The sequence below is a fragment of the Serinus canaria genome, chromosome 2 (genome assembly GCF_022539315.1).
Source record: "Serinus canaria isolate serCan28SL12 chromosome 2, serCan2020, whole genome shotgun sequence".
NCBI classification, from domain to species: domain Eukaryota; kingdom Metazoa; phylum Chordata; class Aves; order Passeriformes; family Fringillidae; genus Serinus; species Serinus canaria.
Genome location: NC_066315.1, coordinates 56,288,086 through 56,304,625, shown reverse-complemented (window position 1 = coordinate 56,304,625; position 16,540 = coordinate 56,288,086). Strand labels below are relative to the sequence as shown.

The 16,540-nt window shown below is 36.2% G+C and overlaps 1 protein-coding gene across 22 annotated transcripts in view; it reads right to left on the bottom strand.

Moving 5' to 3' along the window:
- Window positions 1-16,540, bottom strand: part of TNS3 (tensin 3) — a 215,213-nt gene that overhangs the window by 41,723 nt on the left and 156,950 nt on the right. For 20 of the 22 annotated variants that reach the window (XM_030236610.2, XM_018918255.3, XM_050970781.1 and 17 more), the window contains 3 exons: window positions 10,880-11,058; window positions 10,407-10,524; window positions 10,236-10,319 (listed from right to left, as the gene is read on the bottom strand). The exons of 1 other annotated variant lie outside the window; for it this stretch is intronic. In XM_030236610.2, coding sequence (XP_030092470.2) covers window positions 10,236-10,319; window positions 10,407-10,524; window positions 10,880-11,058 — 381 coding nt within the window. The remainder of the gene's footprint in view (window positions 1-10,235; window positions 10,320-10,406; window positions 10,525-10,879; window positions 11,059-16,540) is intronic. One more of the 22 variants, XM_050970787.1, reaches the window with a different exon arrangement.

Sequence of the window (16,540 nt, the reverse complement as noted above, 5' to 3'; positions counted from 1 at the left end):
TAATGTAATTTAAAGTATTAATATAATTGAGTTTTGTCAGCATTTATCAAATTCACCCTTTTTAAAGATTTTTTTGCATGGATCCTTCTAATAGACTCAGTTATACTTAAGGGGTTACTCATCAAGAAAATCCCTCTGACACGGACAATTAGTAACAAACAGAAGGGCACATAACAAAAATCTCACATTTTGCTTGTCTTTCTATCACAAATTCAAAGTTTCAACCAGATGAGACTTTCTTCTCCAAGGAAGAAAAAAGTCTGAAACTCTAAAACCAGAAGATGGAAAGGGCAAGGCTGATTGCACCCAAAAGAAGAGTTAGGAAGAAAAGGAAAGGCAGTGTTGGACACGTCAATCCAACACAAGGAACTGAGGAACTGATTTGGTTTAGGTCAATGTGTAAGATACTGCCGCCTCAGAAGGAGAAAGTCTGTTATTTGGCAGGAAGAATCGATTTAATGGCTGTTCCAGGCACAGCACAGCAAATCAGGATCAGGTCTTTCAATCTCTGCCAGGTGGTACCAGTGTACAGTTCTCCTAGATACAGCACCTAAGATTCCTGGTTTGATCAGAACCATTACACTGCAAATTCTAATTAAAATAAATTTAAAATGTAGGGCTTGAAGTGTAACATGCACCTTTCTCCAACAAGAATCCCTGAAGCAGAGTGGCTATGTCATGCCCTTCATACAAATTCAGCAAACTCCACAGTTTGTGAAGGAATGTCATGTGTTTCCTTGCTACTCTGATGATTGACAGAAACATAGGAGTCGATGTCAAGTAGATTGCTTATTTCAGATTTTGTCTACAAGGTGCCTGAATATAAATGGTTTTGTGAAATAACTTGCCTAACTCAGGCATAGAAAAACACAGATTAATTAGGTTTTCTCCTCCTCTGCAAGAGGGAATAAACATTAAGAGAATTAACCTGGGGAGAACAGCATCCTAAAAAAACAAAGAGCAATATGACCTTTAGACTATAAACAATTAAGTGGAACTGAATGTGTATTTCCTCTCTGTTCCTACTCAACACTGGAAGGTCTGTCATTCTGAAACTGCAGAATGTCTTTAACTTGTAAATGCAGTAGACAAACCCTCCCATTCACTCAAACACAGGATCATCTTAAAACTGCATTTTTTTTGAAAACGTGTGCTCACAGCTGTACTTTGATTTTTGGAACTCTCTTCTTCGGGCTTCCCTCAAACTACATGGAATAATTTAGCACATCAGTCATGAAGTGCCATATAGTAGGAGTCCTCATCCTGGAAAAATTGAAAAAATTTCATAGAATCATAGCAAGGGCAGTAGCCGTTCCCATGGTTTTTGTTAATTTAACCTTTTCCAGACAAAGTAACTAGTGACATCTCAAAAATGTATGCTATGCACATGCACTGCAAACAAGTAACCTCAGGTATGTGTAAAAACAAACACATCTGCCAGGCTGTTTGCTCATCCAATCCTGTATTTCTATTAAAATGGTTTTTAAGTTTCTGTCAATGGTTTATTGTTTGCATGATCAAAAGAAGCAAATATTAGTGATGGATTTCTCAGCTTCAGATTATTTTGGTTTTTTATGTATGTGTAAGATATTATTCATCTACATTTCAATGAATAAATACAAAGATAGTTATTTATCAAATGACTAGTTTATGTGGGGAAACGCATTACTTTTTCCCATGGAAAGTGAAAGAAAGAGAAACCAAACTCTCTAAAACAGAATGCTTTAAAAACCACTCAAGTAATCACTTTTTCAGTGGTTCTTAGCAAGAAAAAAGAAAGAGGAAAAAACCAGAACCAAACCCCCACCACCCACCAGTGTATTATCAGGGTGCATTTCAAATTTAACTGAAGAGGCACATATGTTTGCTACCATGATCAAGTAACAACACTGAAGCACTGTATAAACACATGTTTCCCATGTAATATTTGATTATATAAACAACCTTTTTTGGCATTTGGAACTTCAGAATTATACAGCTTATTTTATTGACTAAATTTTAGAATTTTTGAGCTCTCACAGATACTAGTGAACCTAACAAGAAACTGTGTTCAGCACCCTTGGAAGTGCCATCATCTTTTCAACTAATAAATGCATATTCCAAGTACAGTCAGTTATCTTGTATGGCAAGTATTTAAAAAAAAAAAAAAAACAAAAACAACCACAAAAATAAATAAACACCAGATAACGCTACTGCTTTCTCTCAAGAGAAAATGCCTTTGGATTAGAGCTACAGGAAGGATGAAAGCTGAGAGCTGCACTTTCAGATATATTGGTTCCTGAGTGAAACTGCAACAGGCAATAATGTGTCTTATGCAAAACTTCACGTTTTTTCTCAGTTAATAAATCCTTTTGAAGTAAGGCAGTTTTGTGTACAGTTCACAGTGGTATGAAAAGTTAGTCAAGACAAAACAAGTAACAGACAAACTGGATTAAAGTGTGGTGCCCCAAAAAAGGGAAGCACGTAGAGGGTGGGTAGATTCTTGATGAAGAACCTATCCGTAGTTGCTTGATTTAATGCTAGTAGTGAGGGATCAAGGACCAGTCAGACTTGTTGAGGTACCATTGATGAAAGACATATAACATGCAAGAGACTTTAAAGATGTCCCTTTAAGCAAGAAACCTTATTTCATATGAACTCCTGTAGGAAAACTCTTTTGTCACAAGATCTGCCATTCCTTTCATGCAGTTCAACATTTCAATTCAGGAGAAAACAAGTGATTGAGCAAGTAGAGAGCCTTTTTCTCTATTTACGGTCTCCACTACTTGGATACTCATTTCCTGTGAGAAAACTTAATTCACATTTGTTTGAGGCAGAAGACTCCATCTAACTTTTCAGAAGTGTCTTGGTTCAAATGGATAATGCAGGCAGTGCCAAGGGACCTCTGAGAGAGCCATTTCTAAGGGAACAGTCTCTGATTTACATATCTATCAGCACTTTGCCCACATGGAATGAAAAGTCATCCATTAAAACAAACAAACAAAAAAAAAATGTAAATACTTGCACAGAAAATTAAACGCACAGTATAAACCAGTCTTTCCAAATCAGTATCTGATTCTATCTCCAAAGAAGTTTTAACAGAGCTGTTGTAATGGTTTAAGGCCCATTCTGATCTATGATCACAGTGTTTCTGTCCAGATGCAAATCCTGCTACAAAAGCAAGGGAGGGTGGAAGAGGAGACAGTGAATAGTTTCACAACATCTCTTCAATGTAATGTTTGAAGAACCTATCTGTGGGAAACAGTAAAGGTAAGAAGGGTTTTTTTTGAGTTTTAGGCTTGGCTAAGATAGATCTTAAGCCTGCAGAAAAATATGCTTACCAAGATAGCACAAGGTTTAAGCTTAATAATGTTGTTTTGTATATTGTTAATAGAAGGTATACATGCAAGCATTGTATGAAGCAGGCATACATGTGCTTTTAGTAGATTGGCTAGAACAATTGTCTGTAAGCTTTAGCAATATGCTATTGGCTAGAAAGTTTTTTAAATGCTCTGTAACAAAGAAATCTTTGGTTGCTGCTGGTTTACATGAGCTTTCTATTGTCTTAACCATGTAATGAGGCTGATGCTGCAATAAAAGTTCAAGGAAAATATCCCAGCAGTCCCATCCTGTTCATGAAAAAACCTCCAAACACAACTATCTTCTTTTTTTTTTTCCCCTTCAAATTCTTCAGTATTACAGAGAAGCTGCACACGGAATTATGTACATGTGCACTAGATTATGCATTCTGCTAGCACAGTATTTTCCATGACCATCTATTGTACTTGAATTTTTCTTATGTTCAATGTGATGTTCAGCATGTAGGTCACAGCAGACTGTGTCCCTTTGCAGAAGTTTAGCTCGGGAAGCTGTAAGAATAATTCATCATGAAATATCTTTGTCTTAACATAAGCATCAGATTTGAAGAATTATTGAGTCTGTGATCAGATACAACACTGGCAACAAAACAAAATGTATTCATGTTCCTGAATATTTTATCAACCTAGAGTTTCCAAAAGCAGTGGAAGAGAGAGTATATTTTAGAGAATGAATTTTCTTATGAAAATCCAGTAATGAGAGCAGCCTTTTTGGACAGCTTTAATGTATCAGCCAAAGAAAACACACATTTATATTGTCCCACTGGCTTATCATCACATACTATCTGCCATGGACTTGGCAGGCCCTAGCTTTTTATATTCAGTTATGTAGAATAATATTCCTTTCTCCTCTGAATCAATGACATATTAGAGTGTTTGCTGACAGGCTAAAACATGTACAGATTTTTTTAAGTTTTATGAAGAAACATTTAACATGGCTGTAAAAAAAAACCTAGCTAGCTAAATGGATTAAACTCTAAATCATTTCATCTCTAAAGCTTTGGGAAGTTAAGTAGTGTCGACTGGGAGAGTTCCTCCCTTGAAAATCTTAGCCAAACTGAGGGGGAGGGGATATCTCAATTACAGCTGATTATCAAATAGCTCAGTTGTAAACAGTTACACTGTAAGGATTGTAGTTAATACCACTCAGTGGAGACATGGACTACAAGTATTTAAGTTATTTTCAGTTTCAATTTCATTCTACTGTTACAAGATATTTTCCACCATTCAAATTTATATAAACCAAATGAAATGGTTAAGCTTTTTAGCACATGAGATGGAATATTACTTTTTCTGTGAATTTGGACTACCAGAGTGAAATCACTGATAATAAGCATTGCTTATTTCTCCGCAGACCAAATAAATACATTTCCATGATTATATTTGAAAGATATGTTGAGAACTGTATTATAATCAGTGGCACAAAGGGAAGGAGATCTCTGACAATGAAGACTTGAAAACTCATCAAGTCATCTCCAACCTTCCTGCAATAAAAACTTTGTGTAAAGATTTTTTTTACTGAGCTAAATGAAAGTGACCTAGAGATAGAAAAGTGTGATGGATCATAGTACCTGATATTGACTTCAGTGTTTACAACAACCAAGAAGTGGTCTCAGAACATTTATCATTTTGCTTTACAGCATTCCAAATGCTCTTGCTAGAAGCCCTCAATAAGTTCATGCTGGTAGAATCCCAACAGGAGATCCAAGTAATTTCCTGCTTGCTCCAGAAGCCTATGGAGGCTTCTTATGCACTAGTAAATGGTGTATTTAATAATAATTAAGTGTAGGAATATGCCCTCTGTTGACAGAGTTAACAAATTATTCTTTGTCTGTTTAAAAAGGCAAAAATCCCAGAGGTTTCTCTCCTCAATTTGGTAAAAAGACACCTCATAGGACCTTTGGGACTTCACCTCAGACCTGGGGCTGCCCAACTGGACAGAGGCCAAGAGGTCCCTCCTAGGTAATTCACTAGAAAAAGAAGAGAACAAAGGAAATAATCACTTTTGTGGGGTGTTTTCGCAGAAGCAAGGATCTCTTGCCCTGGCTTGGTTTTTTTCTCTGTAAGAGATTTGTTATTTTGCCTTTTATTAAACCTTTTTCTGTTTCCAATACTATCTCAGAAGATATCCTGCTAATTTTATGCCATTTGGGGTGGCTGAGCTATGTCAGGTGTGATGAGTTCTCTGAGAGCTCAGAAGACCTGGCTCAAAGAGTAACACATCAATTAAGAAACATTAGGTGTTTAATTATAAAAATATTGTGTAGATGAACACTGTATTCAGCCACGACATAAACATGTCAATGCAAATTGCAGGACAATGGAAAATGTAACAGAAATCTGATGTATCTGCTTTGCATTAAGTCGCAAATTTCCTTTCTCTACTTGTATTTTTTATTTTTCATTGATAGCCTCAACAAAGAAATGAAATGAAAACTCACTAAAATAAACAAAACATCCAAAAAACCTGAAAAAAATTGCAATAGCAAAATTGAAAATGTACCTGTTTCCAGGAGGAGAGAGCTTATGTTAACCATCCACATAAGTGGATGCATTGATGTTCTAAGCAAATGAACCCCGACGTCTGGAAAAGTTCTGAATCTATTACTTGCTTTGGACATGTATATCTTACAAAAACAGATAAGAGGAGGAGAGAAAGACAGGTATAAATGAATATTATATGAAAACGTTTCACATTGTGGAGAAAGTTTTTGCCCATCATAAACAGGGAATTTTTCCCTTCCATAAATTAGTTTCACTTTTACTCCCAAACTGACCCTCAGTTTAGAACCCTGATATTTTTTTAATCAAAAAGTTAAGCAGTATGTACCATTTCCCTTGCAACTCAGTGACTGGAAGAAATTACAATACTGGAATAACAGTATGATACCACAACAGTATAAAATTCTAATAGTAATAGAATTATGCAATAATGAGGTTGTTAGGTTGTGGATTTGCCTTCCAATACATTTATTAAACAGTCATCACTCTGCTGGATGATGTAATAGAATCAGTCTGTGTTATTCAATGAGGAGAATTAGGGATACAATGTCTCTGTCAGATAAAAACAGAGTCTGTAGGAGAAAAATTGTGGAAATATTCCAGTATGAGGTCTTGAAGAGTTCCACAACGGCACGAGGAGAAAAGTTGTCCTTTCTAAAATTTTTGGAATAGATGCAGCTCATACACAAGCTTTGAGTACACTACATAGTCTAAGCTCCATGGAAGAGATGAGATAGCAAGGCTTTAGGTTGAAGGTTGAAGGCTCAGAGATTCCTTACACTGGCAGCAATGCTTTAAATCCATCATTTGCACTGCTTGAACTACACAAGTCTAGTTAGGCTGTTCAGAAAAGATGGAAAAAAGTGACATCATGTCTTCTCTTTGTCAGTACATTGATAAAGGATTACAGACAATCTTCCCTTGTTTCACAGATCCCTCCCCTCTGTAGCAAGACAATGCCTGTTTGTGAATGCAGACCTTCTGCAAAGTTCTGTCTGTGCTTTGACCAGGGCTGAAGAAGGGGCAGTTCTTCACATCTAGCCTCAGGGGTGGAGTGGCAGGGCAGCGAGCGAGCATTCAGTCCCCTGGCAAAGAGCTTGCTAGGCTTTTATGCGTTACTTCTATATACAAAGAGACTTAAATTAGCGGTCTGCTGTTCAAGAAAAAAGAGCCTTTATAAGTTTCAAAATAGCCTACAAATAGTGCTTCAGTTCCTTCACTGATGTGTGGGACTCACCCTCCCATGTAATATACATCAGCTCTTGAGAAATTCCAGAGAGCTGTATCTGGGCTCTGTGTGGAGCAGCCCTATTTTTTGAGCGGTATTTGTAAAACTAGCCAATTTATAGGCCACTAGCCAATTTGTAGACTACTTAGGTTCATCTCAAGAAACAAGGTGTCTTTCAAAGACAATTCAGAGTGAACTCTGTGGGTGCTGTATTACTTTCAAGCTACGTAAAGTGAAGAAAAGGGCCATGAAACCATAGCAGCAAGTGAACACTGGAGCAGTAGTGCTGACTACTGCATGCATACAGACTGAGGGAAGTTAAATATATACCTGTTTGATAAAGAACAAGGCTCTGAAATATTGCAGGCAGAACATCTCCAATAAATGTACGGGAAGAATGAAGAGTTAGGGCAAAGCTAATGTAAGATAGGCAGATACATAACACTACTAGACTGACTTTCCCCAGCAAAGTGGTTTTACCTGAAAAGAAAATTAAGATTTCTAGGGATAACAGAGCTCCATTTTATAAGACTATTAAAACAGTGTCCTTAGGTAAACAGGTTAAAAATCAGATGCATTCAAGATACTAGATACGCAGTTTACATTAATAACTTAAAAACCAGAGAATTTTATAATTTTTTATACTTAAGGACTGGATATCATTGCAATTCTTGACTAATTTTTCTTTTAAAATATATACTTTTGTACTTTTCTAAAAGCACAACAGAATCCCTTGATATGGTAAGTGCTACTTACACTGGATGCTATTCTCCACAAGGAAACAGGGAGGAAACAAAACAGTAATACATCTAGATAATCGGTAACCAGGTTACAGCATCCTCACCGGTAACTTAAAAGCAGATAAACAGCAAAGCTGATATGCAGAACAAATCAATTTTGAATTCAAGGGTGGTCTGAACTGAGACAAAACTAGTAATATCTTAAAAGCAGAAATTAAGACTCCAGAGTCCATGACACAAAAGGCCTCATGCTGTTGAAAATTTTTTAAGAAGTCAGTATGTTTCCTGACTTTTACCAAAATAAAGACCATGTAAGCATTTAAAAGAAGAGGTGGGCTGCAAGGGAAAGTATTAAAAATTGAGGCCGTTAAGAACTCTTGCAAAGTGCACACTGTTAGAGTCACCTTTATGGCATGTGCATTAAAGCAGTCTCAACCACAGGAACAGCTGCATCTGTTCCCTTCAGATTCTTAGTCTCTTCAACACACAAAACATAACACTCTTACTCAGGGCATGAATTAGGGATTGGTAGCAGAAATAAGAAGCACTTCTTGTGAAAGAAATCAGAAGACACAGAAGCAAGTAGATACAGTGGATACTTACTGCAGATACAGGCAATAACTACAGTAGAAGTGAAAGGAAAAGAGAAAATTTTAAAACATTTAAAGTATGATTCTTATGTGCCTCTAACAATAGAAGTCTCTGTGCTCTGATGGGAAAATCACCCAATCAACATTTCTAAGAGATGCTTGCCAACAGGTGTCTTTACTACATGTTTTCTAGCTGACCCACCTCATACACTTTTAACCTTTAACTAATTAACAACTAACATTTTTAATGTCAAAGTACATTATGTTTACAGCTAAAACCAAAGCTGCATGGAGATGAGCATGTAACTTGCAGCATTCAGTACACCTTGAGCTTCATTTTAGAACAGGTAGTCAAAGGAAGAATTGTCTCCTTTTCTAAAAGTTAGAATTATTATTTTCAGCGTTTCATTAACTGAGTATCTAAAACCAGCACTTGAGAGATGACATTATTTAAAATTAAGCAGGAGAATCATAATAGAGAAACACATTGAAAGCCAAATATTTTTCCAGGGCAAGTCTTAGCTCTTAGCAACATTAATAGAAACCATTTAACAACAAAGCGTTCAGTAGATCAACCTATAATTGATTTGATGAAGTTGTCACCAGGAGGGTATCTGCCACTAATTACTTAGAAGTAGGGAGAACCAAAAAGATATGTCTTGAACTGGGTAGATTTTTCTAAAGCTAAAGATAGTTTTATTCTGTGTTGACGTTATTTGCTTTTGACAACTATTAAGTGAGGCAAATTGAACATAAAGGGTTTTTCAAGTTAAAACTGAAACACTAACTATTATTGCATCAAAACCCATCATCAAATTTATTGAAAAGTCTACTATCCTGGAGATTCTCCTGGAGAAGACAGTCATAGCCTAAGAAGTAAAACTATACTAAATATACATGAATTTTCATGAGAACATATCTAATGCATGAAATGAATGCCTGTGATTTTTATTCAGGTTTTTAATACATTAGCTGGCTTCCTGCTATGTCCAGCACTTTCTGATGCAGTCCAGAAATACTTCTTTCCTTTAAATCCTAGTGTTTTCAAATAATTTTGCACAAAAAAGGTGACAGGTAACAGTAGCTTAGCTGCTACTTTTAGTAGCAAAGAGTTAAAGCCTTGAAAATTATCCTTTATTATAAAAAAATCATAGCTAGATCATATTAAATCTTTAAATATGTAATCATCCAGTACCAACTACTTTCCCATGGTTGCGCATTTACAAACTGTATCATGGCAAAAAAACCCTCCAGAACATCCATTCCTCTGGTAAAGGATCTCCTTGACTTGAGCATAGCTACTGTCAAGCTCTGTTGTCAGCTTCACTTGCCTGGAAAGATGGCAACATGGATATCACCCATCTTTCCTGAGATGGAGACAAAATCTGCTTAAAATAACAAAGAACTCCAGTCTCCTGATAGTAGTATTTTGATGTCATCAAATATTAGCAGGAAGACTGAGGAACGTTGAAACCATGCACACAGAGAACAAGAGCAGGATAGCCTCAAACACTAAGCTGAATTTCCTCCTCTTTCCATGACACAGCTGCCTAATTGCTTCACACTAAATTTGCACAATGAATGTGAACACGGGACTCCCTGTTAGCAGTTACAATGTGAAAGGTATTAAATACTTCTTGGATAATTCTTCATTACTCATTTGTTTTTGGGGTGATTAAAATAGGACTGCTAAAATCTGTTTCTCTGACTCACATGTCTAAACTCACCATTTATATGTCCTACTCATAAACCACTGTTGTGTTAGTTGCCTTCATACACAGTTTTTTTTCACATTACTTAGGAAAGAGGGGTACCTTACCAGAAATGGTTCTGTACAGCTCAGATGGGCTGCTGACCTTTTGGATGGAGGGAATCTGCTGATGGCATGGTGAAGGTGCTGTCACTAGGAGAGAGGGAAAAGGGCAGTTCCTCTTTGGTAACAGCTAAAATATCAATAGTGCTATTTAAATAAATAGAGACATTTTCTTACCATATGTCACCTCTGGTGACAGGGGAAAAGCTGGTGTGAATGTGACAGCTTCATTTCCATTTTTTATTGTGGAGAAGATTCCCCCATCTATTTCATCTTGGTAATGTACAACACTCATCTAAGACACAAAAAAGCAAAATTACAGTGTGAGAATTCTCACTTAACCCTATGACACAGAGGGGCATTCTTCATCAAATTACAGAAGGTTTCTGTAATCAGATATAATGCAATCTACTGTTCCAGCAGAGAGATCATGGAACACTGAAAACATGTAAACACAAGAGACATCCAAAACATGCAGAGACAAAAACATCCTTAAACATTGAATTTCATTACTGAGGTGAATGCAGTTATTTGTTCATATTGCCATGATGCAACTGCCCAATTGCTTCACATTAATTCTGGACACAGAACATAAGACTTCCTACTGGCCACTCACTCCAGTATTTAGTGAAAAATTCTTGATTGTTTACCTCCTTAGTTTTCCCTCCAGCAATTGGTGATCTTGGAATTACAGCCTGGTGATTAGCAGGAGACTTCATCCATCCACACCTGTTGTATGATGATTCCCCAGGAATATCATTGTCATACTGCCCAACACTTAACTTTCTGAGCCTTTTCCCTGTTGCATCATCATCTTGCATACCTGTTGCTGAAAACAGGCAAGCTGGTTAAGAAACTATTTTTTTTCACTTAGAGCTGTTAAAACAAACTCCACTATTCTGTCTGTAGTGATTATAATCAAGAATGTTCAAACTGTTTTACAAAACCACATAGGTGGGGAAAAGACACCAGCAGGAAAATATTCACAGTCCCCTTTGTTGTAGAGGAGTAAGTTAAGCGGCATGTTTCTCCTGATGCTCATTTTTGAAGCTCTCACCCCGATTGCAATTGGAAGAGCGAGCCAGCAGGGGCCGCTACGGGCACTCCAATGAGAAGCCTCTCTTGCCATTTCTGACACAGTGGCTCTGGGCAGAAAAACCATTGCTGCTGCCCAGGGCTGCGTTTCCCCCACCCCTTTCCCCTCCCAAAAGCAGATTATTTTTAGCTAAAACAGATCCTGGCCCTTATAAACTCAGTTCACTGTACACCTTTTGTGACACACATAGCAATCACAATCACAAAAATTAGGTATTAGCTACACACGGAAGCTGTAAATCCTTTTGAGGAACAGCACAGAAGAGTAACCTTAACCAGCAGAACGATCCAGGACATTCAAGGATATAAAGCACTAATTTTTTCCAAAGACATTATTAAGAGCACGTCACTAGACGCACAGCTATGATTAGCAGGATTTTATTCACAGTCATCCACTCCAAACAGCAGGCACTTCCAGATTACTCCTGCAACAATTGCTTTTCCTACCCTTCTTAAATCAAGAACAAGGATCTGTAAAACTTATTGAGTAGTCACAAAACAACCACACAGACAGCAACTTTTCAAATATTCCTATGAGAGCTTCTATGGTATATATATATATATATATATATTATATATATATTAATATATATATATATATATATATGTAAAAGATCTTTGAGGCTTAGCTATTTCTCTTAAAAGAGCTGAGTATTTCCCCAAGAAGTTACTTTAATTGCTGGGTGTAACTTAAACCTTTACAGTAATTTCCAACAAGTGTGTGGTTGAAGCACATCTCCCTATGGGCCCTGATCATGGAGCCATAACACTGGGAGTCCAAAGTGTGTCCTTCATCATCTAAACCAGCAGGAGGGCTTAATCTGCAATTTGGGTAGAGAAAGATGATAGCATACACCTTACACACACATCAGTTTCCTAATTTGAAGTAGCTGATAGAAGCTAAGGTGTAAAATCTGGCACGCAGCATAGGAGTCTGTGTTAAAGACATTCCACCTTGATTACGCTACACAATTACAAAGCATTAATGCACAAATACATTTCTGTATAGTGGAACAGTTTTTATTCAAGCTTGAAACAAGACAGGGATTTTAGACTAAAATCCATTATACTTAACTGATTCTGCATTGACATATGTATGTATCAACGTGAGTAACTTGCTGGCAAGTAGGGGAATATCCTAAAAATATTAATAAATCTCTTGTTAAACTACAGAATTAGACACTTCCAAAAAATCCATCTCTGCTAGCATCCAAGCAAATGTTATAATAACTACTATTGAAGCAAATAAATCAATACAATAAACCATGTTAGTAATTTTTGAAAATTCCACCAATAAGGTTAAATTTCAGGGTCCAAATACAGCCAGTTATTAATTTTATCAAGTCAGTATTTATAAAGCTAGTGAAAAAAACACAACTGAGATTCTGTTTTCATGGTTGCTGCAACCTGGAAAACTCAAAAACTTTTTAAGCATCTATATTTAACTTTTTTCCCCCCAACTTGAATTTTTATGTGTGGTCTCTCATTTATGGAAAGAGTATGTGCTGAAGACCTGTAAGCAAACTAGATGCATCACTCAAGATTTTTGAAGCCAGAAAAGGACATGAAATCACAAATATCTTCTAAACTTCTTACATGATACTATGCAGTCACAGTGAATTCTACTGAAATTTGAGACATTTAAGAATGCAGACTGCGTTTATACTATTCCAGCCTTTACCAACATTTGCATTGGATTTCCTTTTTTATTTGTAATTTCTGTTAAAAAAAAATGAGTAGGAATCACTGCAGAATCTCAGACAATCTGAGACCAGATACTCCCAATCCCTCCACTTCTCCACAGGATGTAGTAGGAGCCAGAAACAGCACATAAGAGTTTCACTCCATTTGTAACCAAATTACAAAGGCATAGACAATTTATTTCAGAGTATTTCTCTTAGTTAACATGGCCTTGTAGACTACTTTATGATAAAGAGTATCTATCTTTTGGATTGGTCAAAAAAGACCTTTGAAATTTAACACAAGTTTTGCTTGTCATACTAATTAGAGGATTTCATCATCAATAATATTGGTACACTCATGAAGCAAGTAATTTCTACAAAGTTAATGTAGTCCTCAGAAAGCTATCAAGAGGTCTCTCTGGGAAAATGGATATTCTCCTCCAATAGACTGAAAGTGCTTCACATACCAAATTACCACTGGATGCTGGCCAACAGAGAGGAGAAGTTGAGCAGATATATTTCAGTAAAGCTTAAAGCAGATAAATCTAAGAGATTAAAATTAAGTGAAGGAGTAAGCAAAAAATTACTTCTACTTAGTTCATTAGTTTCAAAACTTTACTTCATAATATTTAGACTTATATTTTAATAATTTAATATTTTAGACTTAATAATTTGAAAGGAACCTTTTACAGTGCAAGGTGTCAGTGGCTAAGATTTCCTAGAAGTTACAAAATTCATTTTTGTTCTTATAATTTAGCTTAAAGTTTTGGCAGAGCTTCATAAATAACCCAGGAGAACATATTTATTTATTTCAAAGCATTTCATATACTGTCCTTTCTCTCTTTTCCCATGTGAAAGTAATTTTTCCCTACAAAAGTAGTTTTGTTTTGCCCAATGAACAAATAATAACATTCCAACAGCTTGGCATCAGAACAACATCAGGCACTTACCTCATCAGATGGTTATCACCATGCAAAAGCTACAGCTAACCAGTAGCTAAAGGTTAATCATTGTTTGGTTTCTTTAACTACTTAGCTTTCCTCAGCTACTACTGAGAGGTATTTATAACTATTGGAAAGAAAACAATGCTAAGTTTAAAATCTTGTCTCCATTGGCTTGTCAATAACAGTGCTATAGCTCATTTATAAACGAATTATCAAACTGGTTGCAAATATAATTCCTTGCGATAGTATTGAAATATAAATGTCTGACCTTGTAAAACTGATTTTAACCACTTGAATTTCAATCATCAATACTTGAGCAACAGTTAAGATCATTTTCTCTGGATATAGCTTAAGCAGTGTTAACTATATTATCTCACAGGCACCTTCTCACTTAACTTCATTTATTGTCTAGCAGGATTTTTGGAATCTGCAATTCATTTCAATTCTAATCCTTTCACAAGAGGAAACAGGTTACATCTACACATTCAAGAAAATCTGACAAACTTTTAAGTGGTTTAAGAAAATAATATATTTGTTGAAGAAACAAAGGGAAACCTCACTAGGATATAGGCCTAATCAACCAATCAATACAACTTAACACACTTTGCAGACAGACAAGCTGGAATTCATTGCTTGTGTACAAGCATGTTACACACAAAGAGGAAAAGATCAAGTGCTTGCACTTCAGGTGAGCTTTTTACCACAGCTCTAATTGCTGTGGAAAGCTAGCATGACATAAGAAGCTCTACCCACAGAGCAATAAAATGCAGGGCTCTGTTGTGAAAGGAACAGTGAAAATTTCCACAAAACTGGTTTTCCAGTGTGCCTTTCACAGACCTCAGCAGAAGTCATGAAGGCTGAAATAACACTCTGGGGAGAACTGTGTTAGCATTGCAGAAATTCCAGAAGTCAATGCCTACCCAGCAGTTTAAAAAACCCTCTCAATTACTGTTGAAACAAGGGCATACAATGCAACATGAGGCTTAAGAACGCAACAAGGAAAAAGAAGTCTGTAAGTTAAGTTCTAACAGAGGGGCCCTCAGGGAGTATCCCATATATTAAAAATGTTGCCAACAATACTATCCAAACTGAAAGTGATCTCCTCCTTCGCCACCGTTTATCTTCTATAACGTTTAAGATTTTTAAAGAAGGCATGCAATGATCAAGCTTTCAAAACAGTTTTATGCATAAACCATAGCAAATCTACTTTAAGAAATTAGAATCAGCTTTAGAACCATTATGACATACTGAAAGAAAAAGTATCTTCAAAGACAGCATGACAAAACTTGAACTAAATATTGCTGTGGTGGAAAAAGGATAATGAAAAATATAGCCAGTTGAAAAACAAAATCCCAGAATATTCTGAGTTGAAAGAGACCCAGCAGGATCACTGAGTTCAAATCTTAAATAAAGTATGAGGATTGAACCCATGACCTTGGTGGATTAGTGATGCAAGTACTAAACAAGGATCTTGATATGCTCAAACTTTTAGATTCCCAGATCTTTAGGAACACTGTTTCAAAACTATTAATTAGAACAAAAGCCAACCATGCTGTGCCTGTGATACATTTTAGAAAGGTTAAGGCATTGAATGTAACACAAAGTGCTGCTGAAGTCAAAAAATCCCTTTAGTCTTGAAAAAATACCCAATAATTAGCAATTGCTAACAAACAAACTATTCTTTTTAACCCCAATTTTTAACAGCTAGCAGACTAGGAGTGTAAACTCCTTATAACCAATTAGTCTAACAAGCAAATGAAAAGGTCTAAATTCTACCCCAAATTCAAGTAGACCATAAAGCCTAGGACACAGCAGCTTTGCAGATCTGTCACTTTAGTTTCATAGCCCATTTACATTATGCTAAGAATGGGAAGCAAGCCCAGTGGAAAGTCCAGACTGGTATCTCCAAACCCACAGAGTGAGTTCATAATGATGGTACACTCAGGCCCACGTGCTAAAAATCACAAGACTTAAAAATTTGAATGTAAGTACATGACATAAATTGAAAATTATTGTGCTGCTAAATGTAATTAAAATTCAATTTTTAACTGTAGCTTAAAAAGTTATTTAATTTAGTTTAAAAATTGAATCTAGTTCAGTTATAACTTAAAAGTTCAATTTTTACCTTTAATTTACCTAAAACCTCAAATTTACTCTTAACCACTGTAAAATTAACTCCCAAGTCGGGCACCAAAATTTTCCTGTGCAACGGAAATGACAAGTTTAGTAGTGTATTTTACATACAAATAAGGCAGGTGAGAAGTTTGACAAGCTTTGTTTTTCCCTCACTTCACAATTTATTTCAGAGGGCCTGTGCTTACCCACAGAATAGCACAGTAAATGGGAACATCTGCAACAGTTCAATGCTTTTAAAAAATATTATTTAATAAGGTATGCAAAAAGGATTTCTTTCTCTCTGCTTTGTCTGCAGAGACAGTGAAGTATGATTTACGATACTGTATCTTGGGCCATCTCCAAAGGTTTATTTTTGATAGAGGAAAGATCTGTGAAGGAATTCCAGACATGCACTCAGATCCTAAGTCACTTTGGTTTTATTCATTTTGCATTATTTCTTTGAGAGAGGGAGGCT